Consider the following 16,634-nt stretch of genomic DNA (forward strand, 5'->3'; position numbering starts at 1 on the left):
TGCATTTTAGGTTGAGTCAGCCACCTTGCCTCTGCCTTCACAAGCAGGAGGACAAGATTTTCTGCGTCCTGACTTAATAGGTTTTCACCCTGATTTGAAGCTACATCTTTAAGGATCAGTTGTTTAATATAAGCATAACTATTATTTCTACTTTTGTGATTTATACCTGAAGGTGCTTATACCAAATTGTTGTGGGGGTAGGGTGGAAGGGGTAGACTTAGTTACTTTATCATGGATTTATGGTTGTGGATGCTTTAGTACATGAACATTGATGAACACTTACTTACTGTAGTTTTTTTCCTTCTTATTGTCAGTTTGCTATAATTTCTTTATAAAATATTATCATCCAGTATATTAAAAACACATATTATAGCTGTTATTAAGATTGAGGTAATAAATTACTGTGGAAAAATGAAATAAAACACAGTTGTATATTTAATGAATTTCCTTGCTCAGATACAACCTTCTATTACAATAAAATATTGAAAGGGAAATAAATTAGTTACTGGTTAGTTTCATATTTAGTCTCTATGGTTGATTATATAACACCAAATTGTGTTTTTATTAAATCCTCTAATATTATGATATTATAACAAAGATACATTTAGTATCGGTAAACAAATCATGATGTCCTAAAGAGGTTTGACCAAAAATCAGTGACTCCGACATGTCTAACACATTTCTTAAGATCAAAAGCATGAAGGCAACATGGGAAGATAAGATACGACCTAGAAAACTATAAAGAATGATTATGTGCTAGACTGTTTGATATTAACAGTTCTAAGGAAAGAAAGATGAGCATGGGTTTGAGTAATCCAGGACTTCATTACAGAAGTGTGTATATATGTGCTTCTATGCAAGGGGAATTGGTTGCTTTTATGGATGGCTCCTTACTTAGCATCTTCTCTTCTCCAGTTTACTAAATTCTCCTTGCTCACTTCATCCTTCCTGAGTCATCACCATGATAGTGTTCCCACAACACTCCTTTGGAACATTTACCAGATTTAGATAAACAAGATTTATCACAGTTCTCTGTATTCTTCACTGTTATCCAAAACAGGCTGTAAGCTCCTTGAATTCCACAACAGTAACTTATTTTATTTCCAGCACATATAGTAAGGTCAGGCACATTAACAAGCTCAATTAATGTTTATTGACTGAACAAACAAATATGCTAGATAGGAAGCATTCAATGGTGCTCAAAACTTGGCTTCTGGAGTCAGATGACCTTGGTTCACAAATTGGCTTTTAGCACTATCTGAAGGAATCTTGGATAAGTCACCTTACTTTCTTGTGTCTCAATTTTCCCAGCAGTAAAATAATAGGATAATAATAATCTTTATCTCAAAGGTTTGTTATGGGTATTAAAAGAATTAGATCACCTAATGAGCTTAGCACAGTGTCTAGACATTAGATAACATAATATAAATGCTCTTATTTATTATTTTATTTACTATTTCAGAATAAAAGAAAAGCATTTGAAAAGAGGGCCTTCAGAGTGTTGGACATGGCATCTCCTACAGAAAAGATTTGGATATTACTTTGAGATTAGAGCAATAGATATATGGTGGGGGCAAAATAAATATGATGTGCAAAAAAACAAAATGATAAAAAAAATAGTGACTCTACTTTTATGATCAAGGTCATTACATGTGCCAGTGGATTAAAAGACAAAATGCATTGCTTTAGTTTCAAACAAAATATGGCCACCGGTAATCGCAGAGAAGATCTAGTCATTTGAATTGCAAATTGAAATATTACAAGAAATAAAACTTTTTTCTGTGAATATGGAATCCACAGTTTGTATAAGAATTGGTAAGGGAATCACATGCTTTAGTTGGGATATCTTTTCATACTAAATTTAAATTTTGTAGGATATGGTTTTGATGAATGATGAAAACTGTGGGAAAGAAGCTAACAGAATATTAATTCTTGCCAAAACTTAAGAAGAGCATTTACTGTTGTTTCTTAGTATTTCAGGGGATTTGCCCTTTAGTTGATTCTAGTCAACCTTTACAAATGTGTTGTGGGTAGTATAAACTGTGGCTTGGAAGACTTTGAGAGGAACAGGAAATTGTAAGGTGATTAGAAGTTTAAAAACATTTAGCTACCCAAGCAAACATCACTAAATAAAATTTGCAAACAGAACCCTATCTGGTAGAAATTCCACACATGGATGTATATTGTGTGACCTCTATAGAGAGGTAAAAATAAATCGTGTTAACTTTGTATATCTCTTTAATTAAAACTTGAAATGGGATTAAACTTTTTAGTCTCACAAAATGTTCACATAATATAAATATATTTTTATTGATAAATCACATGATATGTTTTATAAGGTATCTTTACCATTGAGACAAAGAATTCAAATTGAGGCAAGATCATATCAAGACCTGATCTGATAAAAGTTAGTCGCCAAAAAGATATCCTCTAAATTAAGGTGGTCTTAGATTAATTCATTCTAAGAGTAGTATGACTAATACATTCAATGGTTTTTAGAGAATGTTCTTAAGTTGGCTTTCTTGTATAGCGTCTAAAAAAGGGGAGGTCAATTTATAAACTTCAGGGGCTAGACTATCCAAGTATGTCAGCTATCAAACAGGGACTCTCTAGCATTTTATTTGTCATTAATTGTTAACCCTTAATATACAATGCTTAAGAGAAGCTTAATCACATTGCAATATGTTGTATCTGTTTTTTGGAATACTCTCTTACTTAGTGTTTAGTAGCTCAGGTCCCAGAGATCTGAGACATTTTGTCAGTTGTCTTTGAAACAGGTTTTGTATTAAATAAATTTTCTGTACTCCTTCAGGTCTACACAGTGTGAGTTTTGAAGTCAGAGGCAACAATAATTTTTCCTTACCAGCATAGCTAACTTCAGCTCCTATTATTTTGTTGTAGTTAGTGATGAATTCTGTTGATAATATTTATCCTTAATGAAGCCCTGTGTTTCTGGAAAACAGTGAATTTTAAGAAATCTCCCCATCCTTTGTGTGCAGGATAACAGCTTACTGCAAAGAACCACCCTTCCTCCTATGACATAAATAAGTCTCAAGTATGCTTCTTATTTACCTATGAGCAGGTCAGGCACCAACCCTCCAAATTCTCGTTCTTTGCCCGATAAGTGATTAGTGACCCGCTTGTCACCCCTGATCAATTACAACAAAATGCTTGTTAACTAATCTTTGGTTAGGCTTCTCTCCTACCTACAGACCCCTGATCCTTAAAAGTGCGTCCCAGAAAATAGATTGCTTTAACATAAAATATTCTTCCATCTGCCAGCTGATCACACCAACTTTTCACCCAACTATACCTGGTTCTTTCCTTTCTATAAAAGAAGAAAGCATTTTTGCCTAATTCTTCTGATGCTTGTGGACCTTATAGTCAGAGTGTTCCCCCTACTCTAATAGTGCCCTCCCTCAGTGCAACAGCCTCTTTCTTCCTTTGCAATACTCCTTTCAAGTAAAATCTTGGCATTCATTTGCCTGAGTTGCTCTCACAAATACTACGTAATGGACTGGTTTAAATAATGAAATGGATTGTCTTATCATTTTGGAGGCTAGAAGGCTTGTGTTCTCCTGGGGTCAGTGACCTTCTGGTGTTGGCTTGCCACAATCCTTGGAGTTCCTTGGCCGGCATCTCTGCATCATATCACATGGCAATGTCCTCTCTTTTTCTCTTCCAGATTTCTGCTGATTGCCTATTTCTCCCTGTGGCCTTCTCTTTATAAGGCCTCCAGTGGTCTAGATAGGACTGACCCTCGGTCAGTAAGATTAAGAATGTGTCTAAATTGATGTACATAATTCAAGTTAACACAGTGCCTCCTTATTTCAGATTTGTTTTTTATTTGACACAGTTTACCAACAGTAACCTTAGGCTTGGAACAATTATCTGCTTTTGTATTTCTTCTACTATAGGTCAAAATATTTCAAGTTATATGATTACTTGTTTGCAGACCTTTCCTTTTGACCTAGTTATTTCCTACATTGTCCGGTATGCAATTTAAACCACAGAATGCAGTCAAATATGTATATAGTGATATTAATAGGTAATTGCAACCAAAATACTCAGAACATATTGGTTAATAGGATATAGTGGGATAAAACCCATACTTTGGCCTCCAGTAGAATTTGTGAATCTCTGTTTCCCTGGTCAGTGGAGAATACTCAATCACGTGAGAATTCTCATGTGACCTATGATACATAGAATATGTTTTAGTAATATTGAGAGATGAAGAATTTCCATAATTTGAATATAAATCATGCAATTAGGAGGAACACATTCCTTTAGAGCATGAGTTTCTAAACAAACAAACAAAACTTCCTGGTAATAAGCAAGTATCATGGTGAACTAAGTTGGAAATGCATATTATACCACATTCTTAGAAATTTGTGATGCATGTTTGCATAGTGAAAACCCTGAAAAATTGTCCACAAAACAAAAATATTAAAAGCTCTGGGAATTTGACAAGTTGTTCCAAAAAACAAATATGTTTTATAGGTTTAACTGAACATTTTCTAAATTATTTGACCACAGGAACTTTTTACAAATTTTATGTAATTTTTTTTTCAGAACATTCTTATTTTGTGTATTCAGGTATTTATTTGTTCCATTGATGTACTGAACTATCTACCATGTAAAGAGTTGAGAGAATGTTGTGTTTTATGCTCAAGAGTCAGTAATCTGAGGGTGCCCTCCAAGTGTGAGGTAGTGATAATTTTAAGTACCTACCTCATGGAACTCTGTTTTGCTGGCTGTGGAAAAACTTCTCTTTGATGAGTTAGTTCATAATGAAAATATAGTGAGAAATACCCATAGCTGGGACACAGAGCTATCCAGAGAACACAAAAGATCCAAACAAATGTGGGACATGTGATTGAGAAAGTGTTCACATTTGTCATCATTTAAAAAAAGTAATGCATCCCTCAGTGTTTCACTAGATCTAGAAGAAAACTCCATGCAAAGGGAAAGTAAAGTAATCATTACTTCCTGGGATATTTATATTGTTGCCTTTCAGAGAACAGATTTTTTTTTTTTTTCAATTAACAAGTTAAAAAGATCTATGTAAAGAAAAAGCACCCATTTATAAACTGAGGATTACAGTTCTGCAGCGTCTTTTGGTGAAATGTAGGTATACATACACTAATCTTGGAAAGTCCTTTGCATTCATTGAATTGATGGATCTATTTCCTGAGTTTGATTTAATCTGGAAGATATCAATGGTTATTCACACTTTTTAAATTTAGACTTATAGTCCTCACCAGGGTAACATTTTTATATATCAATATCTGGTTTTTAGTAGATACTTTAGGACTGAAATGGAAAGGAAAGGAAGATTAGGAGGACAAATTATACCCAGATAATATGTGGATAGAGGTAAACCTCAGACAATGATGAAATTTAGCCAGGATCATTATTTCCCTCAAAAAACATGGTCACAACGAATTTCCTGAAAAATATGGTCATTTATTGAAGTATTAAACAAATACATTTTAAAAGGTTGTTCCTATATTTAAACATGTTTGCTTATAACAGAGAAACCAAAATCTTCAGATGTTGAAAAAATATGTAATCCTCCATCCAGAGATAATCACTTTTAATATTTTACTGTACTTTTTCTATGTATTAGTGCTCGCTTCACTTAATTTCTCTCTCTCTAGTGTGTCCTGTTATGTCCATCTCTGCAGTTTTGTAGTAATGCTCTTTCACTTTACTTCAGAACATAAGCATTTTCCCATGTTATCATAAACTCCTCATAAACATAACTCCATAATCTTCAAGTGGCTATTTAAATTATTAAGCAATTGTTATCGTTCTATTCAGAAATGCTTGTTTGCATGGATGTATGTGTATTTAAATTTGAAGTTCTCATATATTGGCTTCAGAGAAAAGTTTATGAGAAAAAAATATGCAGAATGTAAACATTGACTTGGAACTTTTCTGGGGTGAATAGATTGGAAAGGGAAAATGAACTCTTATAGATAGCTGCCTTCACCCTAAATGCTTATTTGTATCCTGATCCTAAACTCAATGCTTACTTGTTGCCGTCAGTTTTTCTGCTGCACTTTTACCCCATGGGCTATTTGGTTTTATCTCCCTCTTCATGGCAGGGAGTGTGTCGTTATTCTTGAAACCCTAATGTCTGGCCTAGTACTTTGTAGACAGTTGCTCTATACTCTTGGATGGATGGATGGATGGATGGATGGAAGGATGGAAGGATGGATGGCTGAAAGAATAAATGAGAACCTTCCTAGTTTCCTTTCTTTACTCAGGCAGGATTTAGAGCCACAATTTCTGCTAGGCAGCTACTTCTACATTTTCCAGTTCATAGCCCTCACAATCTCTTTCTGGTTATTTTACTTGTTTTTTTGCCCCAACTCTGATGGGGCAGAAAACTACTGAAGATGACATCTGTGGAGAAGGTTGAGGTTTGAAACATCTGTAAGGGGTCCTCCCTTTACCACTTCAAATGCCTCTCACTCTTTTGATGCACTTAGCTTCCTATTAATTCATATCACTTGTGTTTTCTTTTGTTAAGTTGGATTTTGACTTCACCCTGAATAAACACAATAAATGGGCTAGGAAGAGTTGGTAAACATTAAACAATTGTGGTAGAAAGGCACAAATTAGCATGAATCTGATTAAGTGATTAAAACAAGGAGATGACCACCCACTGATCTATGTGGGGGGGAAAAACCTTTTAATTTAAAACTATAGGAAAGATTATGCCTGGGCAAGTTCTTAAAAGTTTGGGGTATTAAGTGTGGATTTGGACATCTTTAAAATTTTGCTGTCCTCTTTTAGTGCTGGTGGTTGAAAATATTAAAGGCTGCACTAGCTAATCTCTGAAGCTGGTAAAAACAATTACCAAAATCGTAAATTGTGATTTCATTCTTGTTAAGGGTAATAACTTATTCACATGAGATCTTGTGCTTTGCTTGGAACTAGGAACTTTAACTTGCTCTGTTTCTCTAAGGTAGAGTTGGGTCACTGTTTTAGTTAAGGATGGCTTGAAGGTGGCTACTATTGAGGCAATTGATCATTCCAAAAGGAAATGCTTTTGCTAATAGTTTCGCTTCCTCCCAGTAGTTAAGGTTTTTTTCCTTTTCATGAAAAACCAATTTCTAACAAAAAAAAGTACAAAGATCTACTTTTATTAATCCTGATTTAATCATATTTTCAGAGACGTTAGATACCTTGATCAAGGTATACTATCTAGTGACTTGATTGAGTGAGCATTTAGAGATACCTGAACCCATTCTAGTGGCTATATCACTATGCATGCCGTCTTGGAATTTCCTGAAAGTTCTGTTGAAAGGAATTCAAATACTCAAGTATTTTACAATTAAGGATCTTCCCTTGAGTTTCAAAACCCTCTAAAAGTTAGTGCCAAGACTGCAGTGAGGGTAAAATATAGGGCCTGTCAATAAGGGTCATGAAGGGATAAAAGTTTTCTTAATAAATAGCTAATAAATAAACCTTTCAACTTCCCCTCAGACTAGAAGTTGTGAATAACTCCTAGAGGTGCCCCATAGTCTTGTTCATAGACAAGGGGTAAGTGACTTAAGTTGCCCTTTTAAATCTTTCCTCTCAATCCCCTCCATTCTTTGTATAGAGATCTTCAGTCTGCACTCTCACCTAATTGTAAAGTAATCCCCACTAGGGTGTTAGTTGATGGCTTTAGGGGGTTACCACTGCCAAGGGTATTTACACTTTAATGGAAGGCTTTAAAAGATCTTAAAGCATCTAGACTGAAAGTAATACATCTCTTGGTGGAATTTGAGGCACTGTGATAGATTGGGCAGGGGATTTTTGGGTTGAGAGGAGCCCACTAGGTCAATTCAAATCACAGCAGGACGTAGAGTGTTCCTACTTAGTAGCCTGGCTGTTTCTTTCAGAGAGAGGGTGGTGAGGACAGCTCCTGTGGCCTCAATAATGAACTACTCTTAAACTTTTTCATTTTCTTTAAAAGCAAAAAAAAAAAAATTAAAGTGCTAACATTTCACATCTTAACTTCTTTTTCCTTTCTTATTTTCTCCATAGTGTTTTGCTTTAGATTTCCAACAGCTCCATTCTCTTTCTCTGGGAGTCAGACGTATAACTAGCATTATCTTTAGATTCCAAGTCCCAATTTTCTCTATCTATCTATCTATTTATCTATCTATCTATCATCTACCATCTTTTTCATTTCCTGGAATCTTTAAGTCCACTGGAATGGATGAGGAAGATCCTTCAGGCACTTGAGGAAAAGTCTTCATAAATTGGTTTAAAATGTATTTAAAGACATACAGTGAGTCAGGCACTAAGCTAAGTTTTAAGTACACAAAGATGTATTTGATACACTTTTGTCTTACAGTTTTGAGTATCAAACAAATAAGCAGATTATTACTATCGGTGCAGAGAAAGCTATAGTAGAGTTGTTCACCATGGGCTACCATGGTGCATAGAGAAGAATTACTAATGGGAAGAAGGGATTAGTAAGAAAGATGATTGCGTTTAAGCCAGGTTTAGACAGGTAAAAGGGGAAGAGACTGAGGTGGTGTAAAAAAAAAGGCTTCAGTGGCAAAGGAGTAGCATCTATAAAAGTGTTGGATATAATTGGAAATCAGACAACTTAGGACAATGCTAAGAAATTCAGTAAGGCCAAATATAGACCATGAATGTAGGAACAAAGGGTGAGACTAGAAAAGTAGGCAGGGGTCCATTGGAGGGCCTTAGTGCCATGCTAAGAAGTGGATTCATATTGCTAAGAATCCAATAAGAAGACATTGATATCATTAAACTAATGAAAAACATCAACAGATTTGCATTTTAGAAAAATCCTGGGATCAGTGTGAAGAGTCCTCTAGACTACACATTAAAGTGGGACAAATCTGGAGGTAGGGCTTGAAAGTTTGGAAAATTGCCACAATAAATCAAACAATAAATGAGGGCTTGATTCAGAAGTATGAGTGGGGACATTAAAGAGAGAATTGATTGGAGAGAGATCCTTATGGGGATGATATTTAAGTATACAAGAGAAGGAAAAGGTACAGCTGAGCCCTGGTTTTTTGGCTTAGTCAGTTAAGCTACATTTCCCTGAACCAGGAAAAGAGGAGTAGGTTTTAAAGGGGAAGATGTTGAATTAAGATTTGGACAAGTTGTGTCCAAAGCTTAGATTATTATAGGCACCAAAGAAGAGATTTCCAATATACACTCATTTTTTATACCTGTCTGAATCCTGAGACCAAGATCTAGGCTGTCTGTCCATGTATATTTATCTCTCAGTCCTTAGCATCTAATTGATGATAATAGATGAGCCCACTTAGGGAGAATGGAGACTATTACAGAATTGTTACTAGACTCTAGGCAAATAACAGAAGTTAAAAAGTCAGGTGAGGACACTCCCTTTATCCAGTGTATGAATGGATGAGTAGAAAAATGGGGACAAAAAACTAAATGAAAAATAGGGTGGGAGGGGGGTGTTTTGGTTGTTGTTCTTTACTTTTATTTTTTATTCTTATTATTACTTTTTCTGGTACAAGGAAAATGTTCAAAAAATAGATTGGGTGATGAATGCACAACTATATGATGGTACTGTTAACAATTGATTGTACACTTTGGATGATGGTATGGTATGTGAATATATCTCAATAAATTGAATTAAAAAAAAAGTCAGGTGAGGATAAGGAGTAGCGATGAAGAACAAGAAGCAGCCCCAAAACTACTTCATAACAATCAACAGATGAAAGAGTGTCTGATAGGATTAGCAAAAACAAGCAAAGAAAAAGAACAGGAAACTTCCGATCTTCTTTCTCAGGATACAGATTCCTCTAAGATCTGGCCCCAGGCAGAGTCCAGCAATATCAATTTCTGTTCCCCTTTTTCTTTGACTTGTTTCAGCTTGTTGGCTTGCTCTCTGCACATCCATACATTTTCACACTTCCATGATTTTCACACATTCTCATTGTGGTGCACTTTTCTTTTATGTTTTCCGTCTCCATGTCTAAGTCACCCTTCTGAAATCTCTTCTGTTTCCACTGTCATGAAATCTTATCTTCCCTCAAACTGGATGTCTCATCATCTAGTCTAACTACCAGTGACTATTGGGATTGTAGTTTTCTCCTGGCACCACATTACGGTTTGCATCTTAGTTATTTGTTTACCTGATTTTTCCCCACTTGGCAAGATTACAACAGTCCTAAAGGCTAAGAACCCATTCTCCCAACTTTTCCTCCATAGTACACAGCATTGAAAACAGCAAATACTTAACAATTAGTGGTTAAATGATCCAGTATATTACTTATACTAAATAATAGAAGTGGGATCTTTGAATCTTTTGGGGAGAGAGAGACAAGGGATCTCAGCTAGGACTAACAAGGAAATGCTTACTTATGAAGGATGTGACTGGCAGTTTTGATATCTCTAAGCACATATTAGCCAGAAGAGCATTTCAATAAAGCACATTCATGATACAGAGGCAGAAAGTGGATCCTTAATGCTAAGGATATTTATTTTTTAAATTGCTAGTATTATATTCTCTATAATATATTGTCTCCCTTTCATCTTTTGCTTTTATAATTTAAAAATTAATCTTGTGCAATAGGCATGTAAAATACAAGTACTGCTAAAACACAAAGTATTTTTATTTTTCCTAAAGGTAGACATAAGATGTAATACTAGCAGTTTCTCAATGATGTCTTACAAAAATCCTTAAGCTTTTCCGTTTTATTTTAATATATTAGAAGTAAGGCAACCTAGTGAGGCTGTTCACTTAAATAGAATAAGGGTTAAATGATAACTTGACTTATCTTTTAAATGACAAAAAATAAAGAAATTGCAAGACCTTTTCACACATTAGATATGTATTGTCATTTATCATCTAGATATCAGGCTAGCAGTGCAAAGTAATAAAACATATCATCGAAAAATGTGCTATAGGTCTGAATCACTCTTTCATTCCACCTCCCAGCTAACTGTAGTATTAAATCAAACAAGCAGAACATTTCCTTAGGCAGCCATTGCCTTTTAATTTCCTGAAGAACCTTAAAATATCATTCATTACAAGTACTACACATATTTGGTTTTTAAAAGTCTCATAAATCAATAGCAGGCTGACTGTAATAATTATTACAAGTTAGTGCATAATTTTCATGCTGAAGGCTGCATGCAGAACTTTAGCATATGCAAACGAGGCAATTCAAACTGTGTATAGATATTAATATGAAGAAGCAGGTAACGAGGTGCAGGCTATGAATTATGCATCAGGAGTGGCTGATCTTCAATGAGGAAAATGAATTCAGCAAGTAATCTAATTAGTGATGGAAGTCTATTACATCTAACTGCAAAAGCAACCGTCCTTGAAACAAATTTATTTACAGTCCATGTTACCACTTGAAACAACTTTGAAATGATGTGTAAAACAACAGCTTAATTGTAAAAATTTTTTGTTTGTTTGTTTCAGTTCTAGACCTGGAAGGCCCCCTAAGAGGACTCAGAGTGTCACCTCCCCAGAGAACTCTCATATCATGCCACATTCTGTCCCTGGCCTCATGTCTCCTGGAATAATCCCACCAACAGGTAAGATTCTTACTTATTTACACTGAAAATATTTAAAAAAACAGCCAATGGCATGCTTTTAAATGCACCTATGTTTACATACATATTTATCTGCATCAATTATACTTTGTGCATACTAAGATGATGTTACTGATGACAAGTTATTTCTAAGCTACATTATCACCCTCATTTCTTTATTTGAAATAAAATCACAGAAGCTTGATTGAGCAAAGTGATAGGAATTATTCCAATGAATCATCTCAACAATAGCAAACAACAAATTATTATCTCATTTTGCTTCTATGGAATCAAAGCTCAGAGACACTAAGTGACTTTCTCAAGATCTCTCAGCTGGTCACTGTCAGTTGTTATTCAAATCCAGGTCTTCTGATTGAAACTTATGTCTCATTCATAAGACCTCAGACACAGAGAAATGCAGCCAAAGAAAAGAGAGTTAACTACGTCAAACACAGACCTCTAATGGTAATGTCTCCTAACTTTTTCTCAAAGTATAATGCAAATAAATTTCCATTAGAAACATTTGAAGGAAGTTTCATTCCTAGAATACTGAAAATATATAAGCAAAAGAACAGTCTTGACCATATAAGCTCCAAACCATAAACAACTTTAATAATGCAAGGCATGCAAAAATAATTCATTTGATTTCTAACATGTGGATGTGTTCATTTGTTCATTAAGTCTTTATTTACTTACACATTTGCCCACCTTCTATATTTCATTGGAAACTGAGACAGATCCATGTGCAAACTAAAATAATAAGCAAATAAATAAATAAACTAAAACAGTGCATACACACACATATACATACATACATACATGCATGTATGTATAATACACATATACATATCCCTCAAATGTATTTATTCCTTTCCTTTAGGGAAGATTACTGAGGAGATATACACATGAACACATAATTGTCATATAACATACTAGGTACAGGAAAGATAATCTGGCATGATGAGAGGAATGTCTTCCTTCTTTTTTCCCTTAATTCCCTGTCAGTATTTTCTTTTTCTTCTATAACATGTATCTTTCTCCATGTTCTAATGTAATCATGGATTACCTAATTTTACAACTCTTATTTGTTTGAAAACTCCCTGAAGAAAAGGACTATTTCTAGCTTACCTTTATTTTCTTGACAGCATCTAAACAGTTCCTTCACCTTTGTGGACATTTATAAAACATCAGTTGAGTTTAATTTGAAGCTATTTGTTCATTTTATATATTTATTAACTTTTTATAAAAGGGTTCCAAAAGTTCTTAATCATGCATAATTTAAATTCCTATGTAGATTTGTATTTCTATGCTAATTTTGCAGACAAAAATTGAGGAATAGAAAATTGAAATCAGTAGCTGAAAATGGTTTGATATCATCCTTTCTATTTGCTTAGTTATTCATGTTTCTCTAGGAACTGAATCCTACTACATGAAATTCTAATCCCAAAGATGGGGTTAAGAAAATAAATAAGTAATGGTTTGTTATGTCTTTCCTGCTTATATTTAACTAAATACTAAAATTGCCTGATTTAAAAATTTGGATTTTTTGTGTCACATACTTGAGGTGGAACTAAAATCTTAACTTCTTTTATGTTTTATGGTTGAAAGACTCAAGAAAGTCCAAAGAGTCATTGATTTAGTTAACCCTTTTCAATTGATTTTGTCTACGAGATTTTAAACACTGACCATTTTAATAACCATTATTCTTTATCTGGTAAGTTTTTTTGACTCCTACTTGTCATTAATCACAATTATCTTATGGGAGGAAAGTATTCTAGACTGTATTCATATTAAAATACAGAAGATTTGGTTCCAAATTGCCTGCCAACATTTATTCTTTTAAGATGAAAATAATAAATACTTAATTATCAAAGCAATGATGAAATAAGATGATGCCATCAGGATCAAAGTATAGCAGTACTCACATAATTAACACCATCAAGTAACTTTGGGGTAAGTGGAGTTTCCAAGTAACTGAAGTTCATATGCCAAAATGAAAGTATTAAGTTATTTTTGATGGACCTCGATCTGAAATACATTACACACTTCCCTGGCAGGGAGAACAGAGACTCTGAAGTACTTTAAACTTGACCCATCATCATGGCTGATCATATTTGAAGTAGGATCATTTTATATATTTTATTTAAATTGCCGTGCTATTTTTCTCAGACGTGTTTTTTGTTGTTGTTTCTAGTGTCTTGTGTACTCAGAAACAAGACTTCCGTGAAGCTTATTAAGCATTATATTGTAAAAGACCTTAAACGGTTATGTTCTAGAGAACGGAAATGGAAGTTCATCAGGAAAATAGACTAAATTGGAAAGTGGGTCTTAGTTCAATGCATGATACAGCTTGTTGCATGGCTTTACAACAGAGCTTAGGAGCACACTACTGACTATTTTACTTACTTTCAACTTGTAGACATTGTTCCAAAGATCTGAGGTTGCCAGAAGTTTGAATGTGGCACATGTTACCTTAATATTTTCAGTAAGATTTCTCTTTTTACATAAAATCTCTGGACATGAAGAAGTTTCGATTTTAGGAAATACTGTATAAAATTTCTATTACCAGGGAAGATATTTACTCTTTGAAAACCATAATTGGAAACCATGTGGTTTTAAAAAGATGATGAGCTGTCAAAGGAGTGTAACAACTTTCTCCCATAGAATACTTAGTGTATTGGGAGAGTTTAATTCATTATGAATATATGAACTGTTGTATATCAGAAGATTATTCTTATTTGCTACTTTTTTTTTTTAAACAAAATGACATTTTTATCTTTCCTGAGGTGGGGAAGGTGAAATGTATTAATTATTTTTCAACAACAATGTCAATATTGTTGACATTAAGAAAACTAGTTTGATAACCATTCTACTAAGTTTTTGACTTGTGAGTTTAGATTTTTTAAAATTTGTTTATGAGTCTGTAGTTATATCAGTATCTGTTGAAGATTTTGAAATCATGTTTCTAACACAAACAAAACCAACCAACTAACCAATAAACAAACTTCAGAAAGCAAATAAAGAAACAAAATCAAAAGCCCAAATTTCAAATCCCTTCCAAGATATAAGTTGTGGGCTGTTATGCATGTTGACCTACACTTTTGTACTCCAAGTGGTAACATTTGAAAAGCAAAAAAAGATACAGATTTTCCTTCAAAGTTGCCTATGTTGGCCTGTAAAACAGGAAATGTATTAATTTTAACAAGTGTATAAAAATCCAACAATTTGTTGCTAGTCATTCCTTCATCCTTTTTTTCCTCCTAACAACTCAAAATTGAAATTAAATAATATTCTTCCTTGGAAGCATCTGTTTTCTGAAAGAAAATATAACTAAACTTACCTGTTTAAAAATTTCTTCCACAACCCTAATGATATTATGTATTTAGGTGTCTATTATTTAAAAAAAAATCTGAAATTGCTTATGGTGTTTTTACCTTTTTATTTTTTGCTTGAGTGTGCTTGTATGCAACCTAGAAGGGGGCGTGGGCAGATGGTGATAATTCCCAAAATTTATGGTTGTCACAGGATACCATAGCAACCAGAAGTTGAAGTTAATGAAAGAAAGAAGGCTCTTTGTAGAGGTCTCACAACCCAATACCTCCTGCAGTGCTCACGACATTTATTTGGACTGAGCACTTGTCATAAATCATTTTTGATAATAAATACCAGTTTGAATTAAATTTATCCTAGCAACAGAGTTCTAATAACATTCATACTTTTTTTATAGAATCATGTCTATTTTACAATTAAGGAAAGGGTTATTTAGGAATTCAAAATACTCCCCTCTAATGCCAGGAGTGTAATTTGGATGGGATATTTGGCCAACTTCCTGATTTTATGCTTAGGGCAGAATGCAGGCTGGTTTTGAAATACAAATTTCATGTAAATATTATAGAAGTAACTCAGTGAGTCCCAAATATTTGCATTTAACATTAAAAGAAAATTTATTCAATACCTAAAAGTTTTTTTTCGAGTACCCTCAAATCAAATAAACTAATGACTTACATTTTGCTTCTTGGATGCCTTTTCTCTCTCTGTGACCTTGTAGACCCATAATAAACATAAATTCAGAGTAAAGAAAGCAATTGTGGGCACACATGCACTATCCTTAAAAAGTTAGTACTTATGAATAGCTATTTTTTTCATTTTGGAAAAAAAGTAACTGGGCCAGGGCAAAATTAATCCAGAGTTAATCCCTTTGAAACATGCTTATTTTTAAAAAAAGGATTAAAGAGAAATACTCTCAAGTGGATTTTTAATTCAAAAACATATTTTCAAAGTTTATTTTCTTTATTTTCCTGCTAAATATTACTAAAGAGCAACAACATCCAGACTACTTCCTTATGGAATATTTAAAACACATTAAGCATTGAACTTCTTAGGAGAAATTTCAGTTTGGAACTGTGCTTTGTATGTTGAGAATTTTATTATAATAAATGTATTATATTCCATGGGGAGACTCATAAGTAAGGATAACAGAAAAATGCACAAGTAAAGCAGCCACAAATGGATTGAAAATCTTCTCTAATAAATTAAACATAAAAGTCTACTGAATGCCTTACTCGAAGAGTAAATATGACATAAACTGTTCAAACCATTTATGTTTATGTAGGCTGTGTGTGTTTTCATACATCTATATATCAGGAATATTTGTGAGGTTTAATTACTGGACATTTTGAGAGTAGTACATTTAACCTATAAATATTTAATACATGTTCCTGTTTATATTTTTCTTGGAGAGAAAAATAAAGTAATGCGCCCTCTTTTTTTCCTTTCTGGAAGGAGAGTCTACACACTAGACTTAGTCTTGAAGTTTATTTGGTTTTAAAACTTGAATTGAGTACTATATTAATGTCTCATGGTTACTGTAACAAATTACTACAAACTTGGTGGTTAAAACAACAGAAATTTATTCTATCTCAGTTCTGTAGGCTTGAAGTTCAAAATAGTATCACTGGGCCAAAATCCAGGTGTCAGAAGGGCTGCATTCCCTCTGGAGGCTTAGGAGAGAATACATTCTTCGTGTCTTCCAGCTTTTGAGGTGGTGGCAGTCCATGATGCATGACCACATCACTCCA

The 16,634-nt window shown here is 33.9% G+C and overlaps 1 protein-coding gene across 3 annotated transcripts in view; it reads left to right on the top strand.

Annotated features, from left to right (window-relative positions):
* The window catches only part of DACH1 (dachshund family transcription factor 1), a 406,379-nt gene that overhangs the window by 161,693 nt on the left and 228,052 nt on the right, over positions 1-16,634 (top strand). For all 3 annotated transcript variants that reach the window (XM_037800622.1, XM_037800620.1, XM_037800621.1), the window contains exon 2: positions 11,444-11,559. In XM_037800622.1, coding sequence (XP_037656550.1) covers positions 11,444-11,559 — 116 coding nt within the window. The remainder of the gene's footprint in view (positions 1-11,443; positions 11,560-16,634) is intronic.

This window comes from Choloepus didactylus, chromosome 12, assembly GCF_015220235.1.
Source record: "Choloepus didactylus isolate mChoDid1 chromosome 12, mChoDid1.pri, whole genome shotgun sequence".
In the NCBI taxonomy this organism is placed as follows: domain Eukaryota; kingdom Metazoa; phylum Chordata; class Mammalia; order Pilosa; family Megalonychidae; genus Choloepus; species Choloepus didactylus.